Source organism: Gekko japonicus, unplaced genomic scaffold, assembly GCF_001447785.1.
Source record: "Gekko japonicus isolate JY-2015 unplaced genomic scaffold, Gekko_japonicus_V1.1 scaffold131, whole genome shotgun sequence".
In the NCBI taxonomy this organism is placed as follows: Eukaryota; Metazoa; Chordata; class Lepidosauria; order Squamata; family Gekkonidae; genus Gekko; species Gekko japonicus.
The window spans coordinates 370,859-372,705 of NW_015167061.1; the positions used below are offsets into that span (position 1 = coordinate 370,859).

Consider the following 1,847-nt stretch of genomic DNA (forward strand, 5'->3'; position numbering starts at 1 on the left):
ACCCAGAACGGCAGAGGCATCACGGAAGAAGAAAGAGAGGAGGAGACGGCTAAAGAGGTACCTGCTGATCGGCCTGGCCACCGTCGGAGGCGGGACAGTAATAGGTGAGTCCGGCCTGCTCCGCCGGGTTGTCCGCGTGCCCCTCGTTATTTTACTGGGGGGGCCCTCGAGTCCGCTTTCCACACACCCCCGCTGCGGCCCCCGAGTGGGTGTGGAAGCGTCAGCGAGAGAGCCAGTTTCGAGAGATTCCAGGGTTCAAACCCCAACTCAGCCCGAGGGGGGCACCTTAGGCTGAGAGAGGGAGGGAGGGAGAGATACGAATCTTATCTCCCGGGGTTGCTGCAGTGGGCAGATGGGAGGGAGAACCAGACATCCCATGTCCCAGCTCCTTGGATGAAGGGGCAAGAGGGAGAGAGGCGATACCTTGATCAGAAAGCATTCAAGGGGAAAAGCCTACCGGCGTTACCTGGGCCGCAGGTCCAAAGAGACAGATCTAGGCAATCTCCGTCATACCTGGAGGCAGGGGTCATTTCGTAGAAAAAGAGGTCCAGGGTCTCATTAGCATAACACATTAGCATAACTTATTTGCATATGCCACACCCCCTGACGTCACCGGAAGTGTGTCAGAAGGCACTCCACTGGACTGTTTTGGATTGCTAGCTATTGGGGGGGGGACTCGCAGATCTGCCCTCACAGAGGAGGGAGAGCTTGTACCTGAATAAAACTTGGTCTTAAAGGTGCCACTGGACTGTTTTGGATTGCTAGCTATTGGGAGAGGGGAACGCGCAGATCTGCCCTCACAGAGGAGGGAACGCGCAGAGGGGGGAGAGCTTGTATCGAAAGTGAGGCCGGGGGGGGGGGGAGCTTTGTAACTTACCTGGCTGCTAATTGCTCCTCATGGCCCGACCAAGGGCTGCTGGGAGCAGGGAGTGGGGCTTGTTGCATGTGCCCGCCCCCTGGGCTCCTTACTGCCGGAGCTCCGTCCCTGTGCGCTCCCGCAGGAAATGACCCCTGCCCGGAGGTGAAAATTCTTAATGGTCCACAGTCTCAGATCTGAGGTTATCTCCTCAGCCGGAGCAGCCAGGCTCAGTTATCTCAGCCCCCACTTAGGCAGGCGTCATAAAGCGGTTGTCGTGTTGGTCTTCTTAGTTGTGGATCATGTTTACTCAGGAACTGAGTGACTCGGGGATTAGTCAGGTTCCTGGAGGAAAGGCCCCTCGGTGGAACCTCCATGTTCAGGGGCAGTGTGGCCAGTTTGGTGTAGTGGTTAAGTGCGCGGACTCTAATCTGGGAGAACTGGGTTTGATTCCCCACTCCCCCACATGCAGCTGCTGGGTGACCTTGGGCAAGCCCTAGTTCTGTCAGAGCTGTTCTCTCAAGGACAGTTCTCTCAAGAGCTCTCTCAGCCCCACCCACCTCACAGGGTGTCTATTGTGGGGAGGGGAAGGGAAATGAGTTTGTAAGCCACTCTGAGATTCCTTTGGGTAGTGAAGGGCGGAGTATAAATCCAATCCTTCTTCTTCCCAGGGACACTTGAAAAACCATGGTGGGTGGCCGGGTGCGAGGGGAGATGGAGCTTGGACCTGGCCTAGTGTTCCCTCAAAGCTGAGTCAGTGTGAGCCAGCTGACGGTTTTTTAGCCTCCGGCTCACACATTTTTCTCTTCGCTCAGGAAGGAGGGCTCCAGAGCAAACTAATGTATCTAGTAGCCAAATGGCTCGCTCACAGCTTTAATGTCAGTTGCTCACAAAGTAGAATTTTTGCTCACAGGCAGGGCTATTTTGGGACAGGAACGCACAAGAACGGAGTTCCGGCTGGCTTCCAAGTTGGCCACACCCCGCCGGAACA

The 1,847-nt window shown here is 56.0% G+C and overlaps 1 protein-coding gene across 1 annotated transcript in view; it reads left to right on the top strand.

Annotated features, from left to right (window-relative positions):
• The window catches only part of TMCO4 (transmembrane and coiled-coil domains 4), a 46,135-nt gene that overhangs the window by 19,287 nt on the left and 25,001 nt on the right, over window positions 1-1,847 (top strand). Inside the window, exon 6 of the mRNA XM_015412605.1 lies at window positions 7-104. Within this exon, the coding sequence (XP_015268091.1) occupies window positions 7-104 (98 nt within the window). The remainder of the gene's footprint in view (window positions 1-6; window positions 105-1,847) is intronic.